The following is a 16,116-nucleotide window of genomic DNA, read 5'->3' as shown; positions in this document are numbered from 1 at the left end:
CCTGGTCTTGTTGGTGCTGCTGATCACCTGGATCAAGTGCGTTAAGTCAATCAGAACATGGAAACACCATGAGTCAGCCAACAAGCAGCAAGGAAAAACAGGCAGGGAGGACATAGGCAGCCCTGTCCTATGTCATCAGCTGTTAAGGAGGTCAGTTTGATACAATGCGGTATTTAATGGATGCATCCTATTTTATCCAATCATATAAATCACAATCATTCTGAAGCAACAGGTCACACTCGTCACCTTGGTTTTTCTGCTGCTCAAAGGTTTAATCTAAATTCATCCTGGTTAAAGTCTGGCCTTTATATAACGTATAATACAATCTGTTTCACAACTCAAAATGTTATGTTACTCTAAAATTAAAAAATATATAAAAATAGCTCTATTGCATAATGCTGTCATCTATTTTAGGGTAAAAATAAAACTACCACATGTTCCATCGGGATCATTTTAGCATATATTTACCTGAAAAATAAATAAGGCTGGTGCTTGATTTAATAGGTGTTGTTTGTGCAGAAGCACTGATGCTATCCTGTTTTTTTCTACTTTTTTTTTTTTACACCCACACAAATCCCATTTTACAGCTGAGCAACTAGAGGATGACCTGCTCCAACATCTGTTCACCAACTGTGCAAAAACATTCTGTCATTTCATTCCTCTGCTAGACTGTGCTTAAATCTCTCCTTAATGTCTTTTTTTTCTAAATCCTTTTTCGAATAACATATACAAGAATCATGCTAATGATTAATGACAAGTTCCCCAGCACCAGCATTTATCATGTTAAATTATTCGAAGACAAATTCAAGCCAGTTATTTGCGATAGCTTTTAATTTTTTTTTTAGCTTCTGCTATTCCATCTGTTGATGAAATTTAATGCGACGAACAAAAGCTTTTCTCCTTTTTCCTCCGCAGCGATGAGCAAAAGCCTGTCTCCAGTGTTCTTCTCCTTTCCTGCATCTTGCACTTGTGTAATATTTTAATTACTTTTTGCTTCCTGTATTCATTTTTAGCTAGTAAAGAGAAAAGAAATCTAACTTTAAATATTTAAGTAAAAAAATTAGCTCACTTAATTTTCATTTGAAATATAAAGAGGGTTTTTAACATAGCAAGTAATGCAAGTCTGAAGGATAAATGATGAAATATTTAACCTCAAATAGCATAATTAAATTCAACATAAAAAAGCTGACCTTATTTTCACAACAAATTCTTCTAGAGTGAAGACGTTGCCAGAAAAAAAAAGCTTTTTGCCTTATCCTCTCAGACCAGAAACTTTTATTTTCCCTCCAAACAAAATGTTAACCCTATGTAACCATTCAAATCCTCCAATTCTGAGAACATTATCTCATAAGCATTATCCAAATTTTCCTTAAAAACTTATTGTTTTATAACTTGATCCATATTTTCTGCCCTGTAGTTCATCATCAGTCCACTAGGGGCGGTAGAAGGGATTTTCCTGCTCATTTCAAAATGCCTGCTTCCAAAAAAATCTCAAGAACGTGTTAAGCTGGAAAAGTTTCCGTTAATTTTCTAAACTCTATGGTGAGAATGACTGCTATTTTTTTTAATGACTACTTGTATTGCTCAAAAAAACAACAACTTACCAAATCACCCAATGGATCACAATTTATACTTTCTTTTTTTGTAAAAAAAATCACATTATAAAAATTATTGTGGATTTCATCGAAGGGTTTAAAAAACATCTTAATTCCAAAAAGGCTGATGTTATTCGCATATATTTACAAGCAACCAAGCACAACAAGTGATGGAAATTCATGCTGGCCCCAAGTAATGTGTGCGGACAAGATGCACATTGCTGCATTGCCTGCACTTATTCTAAATGTTGTTGTTGAAGGTTGAAGTTGGATTAAGTCATGCACCTGTGTGTGTCATTTGTTCTCTGCAGTGAGCCGCAGACATAGTCGCTCTCGAGAACTATTTCTGTATTAACTCTAACCGTAATCCTAACCTTAACCCTTATGCTATTTTAGATAACCCCACCCTTACTTTGACGTGTTATTCCTACCATGATAAAGGTGGATAAAGGTGGAAAGATTTCATGTAATCCATGGACAACAGTGAAGATCACAAATCATTGAAGAAAAAAAGGTTTAGCGCACTGTCTAGTGGGTCTAGATGACCCAACTCCCAATGTTAAAATGCCTAGGATAGCACAAGGGTTACCCCTTCTTCCGAGTCTGTGCGGCCAAGAAAAAAACTTCAGCACGTATTAAGAAAATGACCTGCGAATACTCACTTTATTCAAAAACATTTAAATTTTCTGTCATTTCTTTGATGCAGTGGGCTTTAAACGGTTAAGATTGTGCGCCCCCCTCTGTCAGAGATTTAAGCCGAGGGGGTTTAACGTTCTGACATAGTTGAGTCAATTTATCCAGCACTAAACCAAATCAATCAGAGTGCGTGTTCTGAGCTTGGCAATCCTTTTGTGAGAATTAACATCAGACAGGTTTTACCAGTCAAACTGAGATAGAAATTCATGTTGATTTTTTCAAGAAAAGAGCAAAATCTGTAAGTGGGCATCAGTACTTGAATGTAGTCCTCAAGCTGTTTCAGCCAATTCATTTTTTATTTTTTGCCTGCACACGTTTTGATGTGCTCTCACTTTGATAATCTGAGCTCTGCTGGGCAGTCTTTCCATGTGGTGACTCACCTAATGATTTCAGCGTGGGTAGCAAGTCGAAAAAGACACTCAAGTTTGTCCAAGACTAGTGGCATTAGAATTTTCTGTGAAATTCATTAACCCCAGCAGGGTTTCATGCTGCTTTAGAAACATTGTAACGTACAATTCTGATCCAGTGAACAGCAATCCCACAAAGCCGAAAATAACTGTAGAAATTGTAAAACTAGAAGAAAAACAGGGGGGAATGGTAGTTCTTTGAGCGGCACAAAATATGAGCTATTACAGGGATATACAGGGATGTTGTGGATCTTTTACTCATAACTCAACCTGTTACGTTATTTCATGCACTACAAGGCACAAGAATGAAAAAACTGAGTAATGTGAACCCATGAAATAAGCATTTTGTTAGAGAACTCAAGTAGAACACAAAAAGAGGAGAATATTATTCTGATTGGTAACAAATGAGCAGAAAAAGGCCTAGAAAGTTCAAAATGTTAAGTTAAAGCCTTTGCTTTGCATGAACTCTGACAGAAAACATGAACAAGCTAACCTCTAAACCTGACAGTTGTCAACATATCTGCAGATTACTCTGCTCACAACATACAGAAAATATATTGTTACATCACGTTTTTTTGCAATTTCTTTTTTTTTTTTTACCATTTTATTTAACACATAAGCATTCTATGTTCTTCCATTTGAATCTATAGAAACCAGGAATCTGCTAAATGTAGCTGTGGAGCCATGTGTGGCTCTTTGGTCTAAAAACAATAACACGTTTTTAATTTTTAAAAAGTAAAGTAACGCATCAGTCTACAAGGCTTCTAACCACAGTACCCATAATGCCCCAAGAATCCATCGTAGTTAGGGACTGAAAATGTTTGACAAATGTTTGACCGTGTAGCACAGAAAACTAATTTGGGGTTAGTAAGACAGAAAATATACTTAAGGGGCACCTGATAATAAGGCAAATTTTCTATTCAAATATACCGGTAAATGTAATATAAATTCAAAATAAGATTATTAAACATACCATAAGGTTTAAGAAATACGGTAACGGCCAACTAATTAGCTCTGATTCAATATATGTTGGTTAGATTTACAAACTTCTGGCTGAGATGCAAACCACAAACCACAAAACAGTATTTTTTATTGACTGCTGATACATTTGTTGGATTGAGATTATCCCATGTTACACAGAGTGTCTTCTATTTGAATGGAAGTCATATGAACCTTTGTCAAAAGGTATTTTATATTTTAAAAGAAAAGCTATTTTCTTTATCTCGTTTATGCAGAAACACAAGAATGCCGCTCTGCTGAAACTATGTTAGAAGCATTTTCACAAAATTCACAAAGCCCTCGACAAAGGGCATTCAAGCGCCCACATCCAATGACAAATGGATGTAACATGCATAAACACGTTCAAATTGCATGTTCCGGGTTTCTATACTCAGAACTTTCTCATTCAAACAGGCATGTTTTTTATAACACTTTTGGGGTTATACGTACAAAAAGAGCAGCCAATAAACGCATGTAGCAAGTTAAACCCAGTCAAATTTTGGCCAATCGGAGACTCAGGTTTGGTAGTGACATACAGCTTACGTCCCCCTTAATTTACAGAAGTGCCAACCATTTGAAAATTAATAATTGTGGTTTATGCCTGGCCAGAATTCTATGACACCAAGTCTCAGAATGGAGCTGTGAAAGAAAAAGCTTGGAGCCATTTTCACAAGATTTTCACCGCTTTTCACCGCCATTTGGCACCAAGCCTCCTCCAGCTGTCGAACCGGACATGTTCTAGTAAACAGTAGAAATAGTGGAAGAAGCCCCTCCCTGCTTGTCCAGTGTGAACACCAAGGGCTAAATGCTTGTTTAAGAACACACTAAACATGCGTCACCTGCCCGATGTGTCTGCAGACTTTCGGTTGTTTGATTTATGTTTCACCTTTTTGTTCTTTAGGTTTTCCACAATCAAGTTGTGTGTTTTTTGTGTGATTCTTCAAGTTTCCAAGTTTAGTTTTACTTCTTAATTTTGTTGTACCTTTTTTTTTAATGAAAATGTCATTTTTAATCAAATGGGATTCTGGTATTCTTCACTTAAAAACAACTTCATCAGAAGTTTAGGTTAGGATGCAAATGTATGTATTTGTTTTTTATATATAAAGTTAGATTTGATTCACCAACTGCTCTTCAAAGTTTAAAATATCAATAAAATCTCTGTGATTTTTGTCAGAGCGCATCTCCCATACCCTGTCTCTCCTTGAACACGTTGATATGTGTTTTTTTTCCGGTTCCGGGTTACAGCACGGACGCCTGTGGCTCTCGGCGGCATTTGCCATGTTGATTTCTAAAAAGTCTTTTTTTTTTTACATAATTTAAGTAATTCATCTTTGTCATGTGCTTTATTGATACTTCAGGATCCTTAATTCTGTCTGATAACAGTTATGAACCGGATAATGATAAATCATGTAACTAAATGGTTACGGTAGAACAGGGGTGGGATTGTATAAGTTCGCTTCCTTCCACTCTCTTTCAAGCAATATTTATTAATATGTCTAAATATCCTAAGTTTGATTTGTCATCGTATGAATGTATAACTGATGACTGTATTGTTTTTGTGTATTATTCTTATTTGATTGCTTGAAATAAACTATTTCAAATCAAAATCAAAAATTTGTTTCCCCTGAGAAGTCTTGATAATGAGAAAATGGAGGAGACTTGGCCCTTGAAAAAAAGGGACCTCACGTTTACATGACAAATGAGCAGAGGGAATGACTGAGGATGACAGGCGAGGCCGTTTGCAGCAAGAAGCAACAACTCCGACATGTGCAGTAATTTGTCAACAGACTTTCATTTGCATCAAGGGTTTCCTCTGATTTTTAATGTTGCATACTACAATCATGAAAATGACAAGAAGCAGTTAAGTAAATCGGCTTAAAGACCCACTCCAATGAAAATGGTGCTTTGAACATGTTCTTGTGGCAGTTTTCTCATGATGGAGGACAAATATAAAGAAAATTAAGCTTGAAATTATATTTGTAAGAATTTCTTAATTCAAATAGTAGCGAATTATACGCAGACGAAAAAATGTTGTTTGAAAGCTATATTATAGAGTAGTGTAGTTACTGCTGGACAACTGTTTTTACACCTGTTTGAAGCAGCCTTGGGTCATTATTTTGACAGAGAAATGCGCCTTGCTGGCTGTGTGGATGCACCGATAACAGTAATCCGCTGTGTTGTGAATTCTGACAGAACGTGGTTACTGTGACTGTGGGATCTGTGAGTGTGACGAAGGCTGGTTCGGAGATGCTTGCCAGTTCCAGGAGGAGTGCAGCCGAAGCAGCAAGATGAGCAGGGAGCTGTGCAAAAACCAACAGGGGGTGATCTGCTCCAACAGAGGTAGAGCAAGCACACATGAACAAACCCATTACTCACAACTGACAGAAGCAACACATTTATATTCAAAATATGACAACAAAAACTTGAAGGAATGTACATTTAGTAACTTTTCCCTCAATTCCACATGTTCCTCCTTTATAATAAAAAATAGCTTCAACCTTTTTTAGGAAGTATTTAGTTGAAAACGTGTTGAATTTAAACATCTTGTAAATAAATAATAACACCAATCATTTAATTGAATCCTTAAGTGTTTTTATTTTCCAACATTACTTTCCCTTAAAGACCCACTCCAATGAAAATGTTGCTTTTTGGTATTTCTAACATGCTCTTTTGTCATGATGGAGTCTCTCCCACTAGCTTACAGCCTCTCAAGAACATGTTAAAAACACTGTAGCTCAGTTATAATTGAGTGGTTCTTTAAAGATGCCCATTGTTGGGTAAGGTCCAGCTATAATCTATTGGAAATTCTGTCAAGTCCCCTGGGCTTGAACCTCCTAGCCCCACTGCTTTTGGCAGAGGGGCGGAGAAACACAGGGATGTATTTCTTTATACATCTGTGCAGCATTGGTCTCTTGAAATATGCAAAAATGCAAATGTATTCACAACGCGTGGTTTCTCACCCTCTGCTTTTTGTTTTTTTAACACATAATCCATAAAGGCTCAGCCGACACACACAAACATGCCACCTCCATTTTTAGTTGTCAAACACCAGCGGCGACCCATTACCCCCACGGCCCTAACAATGCATCCTCCTGCACAGCTGCACACCAGCTGGATTCCTGGCGTTAGGGGTTCACTGCACTGAAACACTGCACACAAACATCCTGCCATCTGTTTTTTATGGTGACCAAAACACATCCAGAAACTTGACCTTTTTCAAATAATTTTAATACGTCTGGCGTTTGGTTCTCCACAGGAACGTGCCACTGCGGAGGCTGCTTGTGTGACGATGATGATGACAGAGGTTTGGTGACAGGACGCTTCTGTGAGTGCGATGACAGCGAGTGTCTGGACGAGGACACGGGAGAGGTTTGCGGAGGTAAAAGGTGGACGAGTCTACAAATACAAGCTCTTACTCCTTCCTCTAAATCACAGTTGTTTAACAAAAAGCTTCCATTCTTTTATTAATGGACAGACAAACTTAGTGTTTTGGGCATAAGAAAACGTTTTTCTAAAACACAAGAATCTCTTGCCATAAAAACATTCATAACAATCTATACTCTTACATGGAATAGAATGGAAAAGAATAGAATAGAATAGAACTTTATAGATTTCACAAAGGGGAATTACCTTGTTACCATAGCTCTATTAAAAACAGCAGATAGATAATAAATATGATAAACATATCTGACTGCTATCCAAGATTTCTACCTTGAAAAACAAAGTCCTGATAATTGTTTACAATTTTTTCTTCTATGTTTGACATAACATATCCAAAAACAGGCTTCATAGGTTAATTGGTTACTTTAAATTGTCCATAGTTGTGAGTGTGAGAGTGAATGGGTGTGTGATTTGTGGCCCTGCGACAGACTGGCGACCTGTCCAGGACGTCCCGTGCCTTCGCCCACAAGTGGCCGGGATAGGCTCCAGCAACCCTGGGATAACAATGGTTTAGAAGATAAATTAATGAATAAATGAAATTTATAAAAAAAATACAAAAAGTGAATATCAGTATGACTATACTCATATACTCATGGAATATTAAACAAAATTTAGACATATTAGAGCAGAAGTTGAAATATGAACAAAAAACGAACTCTGCAAGTCAAACAAACTGATTCACATTCATTTACCATATACTTTAATCCAAAACGTCCCAGAGCGGAGCAAACTTCACATTTAAAGTGTGGGTGTTGTAAAAATGTTTCTTCATGTCATTTTTGATGATTTCTCTTAGATTCATGGGAGGGTTCTTGGAGGGAAGCAGGTGTGCACATGAAGCTGGAGAACTCCCTCCATATTGTGCATCATAGACTTTAGTTTTTGATGCAGGCTTCAGAAAGAATTCAGTATTTTTTGTTGGAAGTTTAGTGAGTTGGAAGAGTTTAAGTATTGAATAAATGGCTTTACTATAATGAACTCTAAAGATTAGTAATACTAATGAAAAGTAACAATGGAAAACAATTCAAAAATACATATTAAAGTGCAATGACGGGACTGATTTGTAGTTAGCGAGCCCCAAGGGCTCAAGTATTATGAAAATAATGATAATGCCACCACCGAATGTGACATTTCAGATCCTCCTTATACTGCCATGTTTGTACTGTAAGGATTGTATGATTTTTCTTGTGCATGATATTTATTTATCTTTTCAGTTGCTTTCTCTGTCGTGTCTTGTCATTTTATGTGTGATGTATGTCAGAGCTTTCTATTTTGCAGAGCAGGAACCTAATACGCCGTTTTAAACACAGTCAGGCCGGATTATTCATTATTCAATTCCTGTTTATTAAATGAAAGAAATAAAAGTAACATAAATTAAAAACATGAATCATGTTGTTGTTGTTTTTTGGAAGAACAAACCTTCCAAATGGTAAAACAATGACATCAATGTAAAACTGGACACAATAAGCCTATTGTACCACATAATAGTGTGCTACTAAAGGGACAGATCTCTTGAGGAGTCTGGCCTGCCAAGCCACACATGAAGACAAGAACACAAGTAAATACACTTGCATTATGCTGAATTATTTACCATAAGGTCAGAGTGAAAAGCAAGGAAAAAACATTCATTCACAACTATACTGTTGAAAAAGGACACAAAATAACATGTTAGAGCTTTCAGTTTCCATTCCACATTGACAGTTTTGGCAAAACAAAAACCTCTCAAAAACCATTAGCAGAATAGCAGATGTGATAAAAAGTCAAAGTGCAGAGCTGCAAGTAAAATCTGTCTTATTTGTAGCGAAAGGTGTTTACTGTGACATTTTCAACATGTGTTGCTTCAACAACAAATCCTCTCGACAGCCTTTTGGCTCTGCTTTTGTGCTGTTTTAAATAATCTGAAACTGCTTCAGTCTTTATCCATGTGCTCATGTGTTTTTGTACTTCCAGGCCACGGGCAGTGTTACTGTGGAAACTGTTACTGTGCGGCCGGTTGGCATGGAGACAAATGTGAGTTTCAGTGTGACATCAGCCCATGGGAAAGCAGGAGGAGATGCACATCTCCAGATGGCAAAATATGCAGCAACAGAGGTCTGTTCACTTACACTTTTCATATTTCTGCTTATATAACACTAATTTTGTTTAGTCATTTAACAGGTTTCTCATTGTTTCTTGGCTTCTGTAAACAGTTACATACATTCACAGCTTGTTTCCTTGCTTTCCAATTTAGTAAATATAACGGGGAAACCACAATACATTTTTTTTTTAATATATTGAATAAACTTTATAAAATATAAGCGGAAATGTGTTGCAAGTTCTCCATGCACAGCCGATAGGTCAAAGAGTCTCAAATTACCCCAACTGATCCTATCTACAGGGTTATTCCAATGGGTGCACAATTCTTGCAGCTTAAATCGTTGGAATATGAGCAGCCATGAACATGCTACATGTGTTAACAGATACAAATGCACCAAATATTGTTCTGATATCAAAACATATTTATTTTAATTCAAAAGGTTTTAAAAAAAGGTTCATTTTGAAACACTTTGTTAACTTTTTAACAACTTCCACCTTGACCGAGGGTCTGTAACCTGCGGCTCCGGAGCCACACGTGGCTCTTTTATCTCTCAAGTGTGGCTCTCTGCTCAAAGAAAAATTTGTAAGGTTTTTCATTTTGAAAAGTAAAAAGTGAAGTAAACTAACTCAAACTTTATTCAGCTCATTCACAAACAGTTAAAGAATAGTACTCCACAAGGTGTCTGACTACAGCAGCCGTGATACTCCAACAGTCCATTTGGCTTCATGGTTTACCAAAAGTTGAAATAAAACATTTTGACAGATTTCTGAGCGCCATTTGTCACAGAAAATGAATTGAAAGTCAGTGAGCACAACCACGCCGTTTTATAAGGTGTGTTTATAATTCAAGGATTATAAGTGCACCTTAGGTTCAAAAAGTATTGTAAGGGTCTCTTAATTAGCTCTAATTTAATTTTAGTTTGCTAATTTACAAATTACTGGCAGCAATGCACCACAAACAGTAAAATAAACAGTTTTTTTTTGTTTTTTAAAACCACATGTCATGATTTCACAAGGATGAGGAACCCAGATGCTGCAACCCAGAAGACTGCCAGGCACCGTGACACCACAGCTGACATTGCAATACTACATTTGGTGCATTAATATGAATGTGACACAGGGTGTGACGGGAGGTCATGTGAGCTTCTGTCAATAGTTAGAAACTATTTTATATTTTATTAAAGATTATTTTCTCTTCATGCTTTATTTATGCCCAAAAAACAATAGTTCATTTATATTTATCGTAAAAGTCAGTGTCATATTTTTCTGAAGGGTGATATGGCTCCTACTGGGTTGGGGTCAGTGAGAAATCGACCCAATTGGCTCTGTGAGTGTTGAAGATTGTAGACCCCTTTCCATGACTATGCCCATGAGCAGCCTCTCCGCTCTACCTCCTGGTAGCTCCAACTTCAGCATCCATTTACCAACATTTCTCTTAACGTGTCCAAACATCTCAATCTGGCTTTCCTGCATTTAACTCCAAAACATCTAAGATGATCTGTTCCTCTGAGGTATTCATTCCCGATCCCAAAGACAACATCTCTGTCCCCTCCAGCTCTGTTTCTTCTGTCTCTGAACCAATGTTTGGTCTTCTATTCTGCATTGTTTCATTACTGCCATTTCTTTCCTGATCCTATCCATCCTCATCACTACCAAAGAGAACCTCAACATCTTCCAGCTAAAAATATTAGGGTTCTCTTTGGAAGTGATGCACTCAAAACACAATTAAATACATCAGAATTTGAATAAGGTTGGCATAACAATGTAGAAAAACATTCCCCCAAAACCTGCCATTTCCATTTTAAGTCTATTAAAAGAGAAAGGAATAGTCTTTTGACTGATTATTGTTGAAGCATTATTAATTTTTGTGCAACCGTTTACTCTGTTTAAATGTCCGTGAAAGCAGTTTCTGATCACAAATCGAGAGCCGGTTGATTTCATTTTATTACCCTATATGGATGTAGAGATATGGAGTGTCTTCCATGGGATTGTAGAATGTTTTTCATTTATGTTCACTCATCATCAGTAACCTTAATCTTCCGCATGACTGAATGATGTGACTGGCAGCACCCTGTAATAAATAATTCTGTTTTATCCCATCGAACTGTCAACCCCTCACTGTCTGTTAAGCTCATTTTGTTACCCCAGCATAGAAAGAAAAGCAATTCTGCAATTTAAACATCCCGATCTGTATTTGTACCATTTTCTGTGAAAATCTAGAGGTCAAAATCAACCATGACCTCCAGATTTTTAGATGTTCATAGATTTGCAAAGATTGCTAACAAAGGTAGCTGTCCACTCGGTTGAAATCAAGTTGTAACATTGGCGGAGGACAGGAATGAAATATAAATCTATTAATGCAGGAACCCAGGGTTAAGTCACGGCAAGGGGGAGATGGTATGCGCTCCAGCCACAGCCTACAGGCTTGCCAGCTGGTCTGCCCCCTTTGAGAGTTTCCGTGTTCTGTCTTTGCTGATAAGAGGAAATGGGATTTCCACTGGTCGCTGCCTGGGCAGGGACGTTACACAAATAAAAGGGGAGAAGCAGGCAGAGATGAAGGAGGATAAATGAAAAGGTTTCCATCATCTTGGCTGTGGCTCAAGGTTGAAGATGACCTGGAATGGATGAGCTGTTTGTGCTCCATCATTGAAAGTAAAACGCCACTGAATTACAATGGAGTGGGGTCGGCCGGAGCAGCTGCAGAATGGCCTAGAACAAAGAAATCAGAGCTTATTTGAATGTTCTGGGTGAGAACAGGTCAGCATGACATGTCTGAGGCACCAGTTGTCAAAATAAGGAGGTTTTCCCTTAGCAATACCAGTCTGTACCACCATTTTTAAGGATGTGTGGGCAGTGACAAGCTTAACACAGACAGCTAGCAGGTGTGTGTGTGTCTCAAGGCTAGAGCATTGAGATTTAGTCACATAGTTCAGATATTTATTAGTTTCAAAGGGGAAATGGAAACCAAATTCCTTCTCAATATATTATTGTAAAACATTTATTTTTCCAAAATTTACAATTTGAACTAATCAAATCAAATCAAATCAAACTTTATTTATAAAGCACTTTTCATATAAAAATATAACACAAAGTGCTTTACATTAAAACAACAAAATATAAAAACAAGCAAGCATTAATAAATAAATAAATAAATAATAGGGCCCCCCTCCCCGTACCTAGCCCCCCACGCCTTTCACACCTCCCACTCTCTAACTGATGGAAAATGACAATGAAAAATAGGCTGTAAAACATATGCTGAGCACAAAAACATGATGCGGGAAACGCTAGTAATTGGAACCTCCCCCCCTGTGAACAGCCGCATAGACAGCCAAATGCAACATCACAGGCTGGGACCACTCCACCACAGCTAAGCGGTGATGCAGGTCCCCACCCAGAGCCGCAGTGGCGGAACAGCAGCCGTCCCAGAGGGAGAGGTTCCAGCTGAGGAAGCACCGGAAATAAAAATGAATAAAAATTGAGAATCAAAAAGTAAACATATTGATAAAAACGATAAAACATTGAAATAAGGTAAATTAAAATAACACGTTAAAAATCAGGTTCAAGTTCATAAAACAAGATAAAATGGATAAAGAAATAAAATAAAAATAGAAAATACATATAGATAAATAACAATAAATAATAAACACGCACACAGCTCTGTGAAAAGCATTTGCCCTCATCCTAATTTCTTTTGTATGATAGGTAAATGTTTTGGTTAATTGAAGTGTTAGCAATTGGACATATGGAAAAATAACCAGCTAGTACTCAGTCATTCTATTTGTCAGAATAACCATTCTTGCTCTGATACCTTTTTTTTTTAACATGTTCTTGCTAATACTCGTTTTTTTCTTCATGATATTTTGCTTTATTGCAAGTTATTCAAGTTATAAACTGACCAATCAGATGCCTGGAAAAGGTACCCACGTCCCCCCACATAGAAACGTTTGGAACAGATTCTCTCACTTTCAGCTGAAGGGATGTGGCCTTCCAACAAAATCGCTCCTGATTGGTGAGAGTAAGACCAATCCCTGCAGGCGTCTGGCTCCAACATGGCGACATCCTTACTGACTTCATTTAGTTGGAGCCAGAAATTAGACATTTTCTGTGGGCCTCTCAGAGCGTTTGGCAACTATAATCAGTCAATGGCACCTATCTAAAACCTAAAGGCCTGTTCACACCGGGACGAATTTCGCCGGCGATTTTCGCCGACGTTTAACGCCTCGTGACTAAACAAAGGGCACCAATGAGAGTGTGCACACCGACGCGAAAAAACGCCACGCGACAAAGCGTCAAAAAAAAAAACGCCTCGGGTTCGTTTTTTTTTTCCGACGCGTCGCGTCGAAATCTATTCGACCAATGAGAATGGCGCTTTTGCACACGTGTCTGGAGCTTCTGAAGTTACAGTAAAACACAACTTGGGGGCGCTCAAACACAAAACTGCCTTGCTGAGCACACATACCAGCGAAGAAGATAGACGCCAAGTAGCGTCAACACTGCCGCAAAGAAATAATGACGGACATTCTTAAATATCCCCTTACCAAGTACCAGTTGGAGCTACTGATGCTTGAAATATTCATGTTTTCTTTGTATTATTCTGACAAGCGCGTAAATACCTTCTCTCTTCTTCTGAGTGAAAAGCGACTTTAAGAAGCGTAAAGTTGCGCAGCGCCACCTTGTGTACAGGAGTATTTCTGTTTACATTAAGCGCCATCTAATGTCAGGGAATGAAATTGCATGTTCGCTCGGCTCACCGTCAGCGAAAATCCCCTGGGTGTGAACACAAAAAACGTGGCGAAAAACGCTGGCGAATAACGCCTGGCGAATATTCGTCCCGGTGTGTACGGGCCTTAAGAAATCCAATCTTTTTGTCCAAAAAGTATTATTTATTCATGCTGGATTCATCATACGTCCTAGCAGTATCAACCTAATAGAAAAATGACCAACGCCTAAAAAATAAAAGAATAATTTTACTTTTTTATTCTCCTGCATTTTTTTTCCCTTTGCCATAGAAATCACAAAATATTTAGGCTTTGTCAAACATTTCTGTTTTATAAAAAATTTGATGTTTGTAATTGCTTTTGCACAAGCTAGCTACATTGGACAACAGTTCCTTTTGCGAATTTTAGCATTTAGTCACATTTTCAAGCATGAAACCAGGTTATTTGTTAATGTTGGTATTCCCAATGGGGGGAAAAAATCTACTTTTATTGTTATTTAGCTTTTACATTACTATTACCCTGCTAATTTTGGGTTCTATTACATTGAATTTATTATGCATTTAGCTTTTTTGATTGTTTTTTATTAGTCTTTTTTTCTTTAAACTGGCTTTCTTAATATAATTTAAACTAACTTACTATCTGGTTTTGTTGGTTAACATGTTAGCATTAGCAGCAACAATTTTCGGACTGAATGCTTTAATTACAGTCCCTGCTGTCCGTCAAGATGAAGCTCAATGTCAGTTTAGTCTAAGATACAACTTTAAGTAAATAAGCTGTGAATTTCCACACGTGTTTATTATTTTCCTAATAAACGTAGTATTAGGCTATATGTATTAGTTTTAGGGAAAAAATCTTTAATATACAAAGGATTGTTTTTTTTCTAAATGCCTAATCTTTTTAGCCATTTTTGTCTCTAGATCAATTAATTGAGAAAAATATGCTAATAGTTCACGTTGCCATTATGAGGATGAAAGAAATTGTGACAGCTTTGCGTTTACATGTTCTATGTGAATTTCTCCTGGTACATTTGTGTTTTAGCCACACTAAAGCCTGAAAAGCTGAAGTCAACTGCAAACATTTAAACTTACAATATCAGAAATCTTTGTTGTTGATACTTATGTGGACCACAGATGTGCTTTTCTTTTGTGGTTCTGCTTGCTGTTGGCGTCAGGAACCTGCGTGTGTGGGGAGTGCAGCTGTTACGATGTAGATCCCTCTGGGGACTGGGGGGACATTCACGGCAACACCTGTGAGTGCGACGAGAGGAACTGCCACGCCACCTATGACCGATACACTGATGACTTCTGCTCAGGTTAGCATGCCGGTCTTTGCCTTTAACACCTTTAGTCCCTGCCTGATGTGCTTCACATCTGTATTCAGTTTGGATGATGTAAAATATTATTAATGCCATAACACTGAATCTGGTTTTCTTCCATATACCAAAAAGATTTTTTTTTTAGAAAAGCTTAAAGTGGAAGACACAGCAGAACTAAATATTTTCCAACGGAAAATTTGATGTGAACTCTGAAAGCTGTGGATCATACAGGAACATGATGCCCTGCTTTCTCACTGACAGCTTCTACAATGCAGCTTTTCACCACTCACTTCCCATCATGTTCTCTTGCACATTTTAAACCCTTTTAAAAAAAGTAAAACAGAAAAATTGACCACAGACTTTGTTTTACTTTTTGTAAGTCTGCCTCCTTAATTTTGACAGGACATGGCCAGTGTAATTGCGGCAGGTGTGACTGCAAGGAAGGGTGGACGGGAAAAAAGTGTGAGCATCCAGTGGCATGCTCCATGTCTTCAGAAAGCAGCCTGAAGAAGTGCAGAGGGAAGTCCAATTTGCCCTGTTTTGGAAGAGGTACCTGTCCTGCTCCTGTTACGGTCACAGCATCAAACTCGCATTGTGCTCTCACATCACGTAAAATATAAGTATATTTTCAAATTACTCTTTTTTTAGGCCCTATTTATCCAAGAATTTAAAGATAGAGGATGAATCATTCAGCTGTGGAAATATGGAGACCTTAATGCTTACACAGCAATCAAATCTATTGATACTTTATAGATCAATGATGTATTGGAAAAAAGAAAATCACTAAAAAAAAGTCCAAAATGTATAAATTTTCCAGCTTTTTTCTGTAAACACAGATGCATCTAGTAAAAATATATATATATATATAT

At 37.5% G+C, this 16,116-nt stretch overlaps 1 protein-coding gene across 1 annotated transcript in view; it reads left to right on the top strand.

The window, feature by feature from the left end:
• Nucleotides 1-16,116, top strand: part of itgbl1 (integrin, beta-like 1) — a 44,587-nt gene that overhangs the window by 11,339 nt on the left and 17,132 nt on the right. Inside the window, exons 4-8 of the mRNA XM_004081444.5 lie at nucleotides 5,891-6,037; nucleotides 6,954-7,076; nucleotides 9,089-9,229; nucleotides 15,104-15,244; nucleotides 15,650-15,796. Coding sequence (XP_004081492.1) covers nucleotides 5,891-6,037; nucleotides 6,954-7,076; nucleotides 9,089-9,229; nucleotides 15,104-15,244; nucleotides 15,650-15,796 — 699 coding nt within the window. The remainder of the gene's footprint in view (nucleotides 1-5,890; nucleotides 6,038-6,953; nucleotides 7,077-9,088; nucleotides 9,230-15,103; nucleotides 15,245-15,649; nucleotides 15,797-16,116) is intronic.

The sequence above is a fragment of the Oryzias latipes genome, chromosome 21 (assembly GCF_053564925.1).
Source record: "Oryzias latipes strain Hd-rR chromosome 21, Olatipes_Hd-rR_3.1".
Classification (NCBI taxonomy): Eukaryota; Metazoa; Chordata; class Actinopteri; order Beloniformes; family Adrianichthyidae; genus Oryzias; species Oryzias latipes.
Note: the sequence above shows the minus strand (reverse complement) of the source record. Positions and strands in the feature narration are given on the sequence as shown.